The sequence below is a fragment of the Gavialis gangeticus genome, unplaced genomic scaffold, assembly GCF_001723915.1.
Source record: "Gavialis gangeticus isolate Ggan-Ray unplaced genomic scaffold, GavGan_comp1, whole genome shotgun sequence".
Lineage (NCBI taxonomy): Eukaryota > Metazoa > Chordata > Crocodylia > Gavialidae > Gavialis > Gavialis gangeticus.
The window spans coordinates 54,184,142-54,184,359 of record NW_017728996.1 but is presented as its reverse complement, the minus strand read 5'-3'; the positions used below and the strand labels follow the sequence as shown (position 1 = coordinate 54,184,359).

At 70.2% G+C, this 218-nt stretch overlaps 1 protein-coding gene across 2 annotated transcripts in view; it reads left to right on the top strand.

Annotated features, from left to right (window-relative positions):
- The first annotated feature begins 53 nt into the window (after positions 1 to 53).
- The window catches only part of SEC11A (SEC11 homolog A, signal peptidase complex subunit), a 22,376-nt gene continuing 22,211 nt past the window's right edge, over positions 54 to 218 (top strand). Inside the window, exon 1 of one of the 2 annotated variants that reach the window (XM_019504560.1) lies at positions 54 to 197. In XM_019504560.1, coding sequence (XP_019360105.1) covers positions 115 to 197 — 83 coding nt within the window. In that variant the 5' untranslated portion in view covers positions 54 to 114. The remainder of the gene's footprint in view (positions 198 to 218) is intronic. The other variant, XM_019504559.1, reaches the window with a different exon arrangement.

The window sequence follows — 218 nt, the reverse complement described above, 5'->3', positions numbered from 1 at the left end:
CCCCGCTTCCTCCCGCCCCTAACGGCCGTCTGGGGGGCTCCCCGGCCCGGCCTGGCGCGCTCTGACCTCTCCCCCACCCCCCCGCAGCTGTACTACCAGGTACTGAACTTCGGCATGATCGTGTCGTCGGCGCTGATGATCTGGAAGGGGCTTATGGTGGTGACGGGCAGTGAGAGCCCCATCGTCGTGGTGCTCAGGTACCGCCGCGCCGGGGGGGG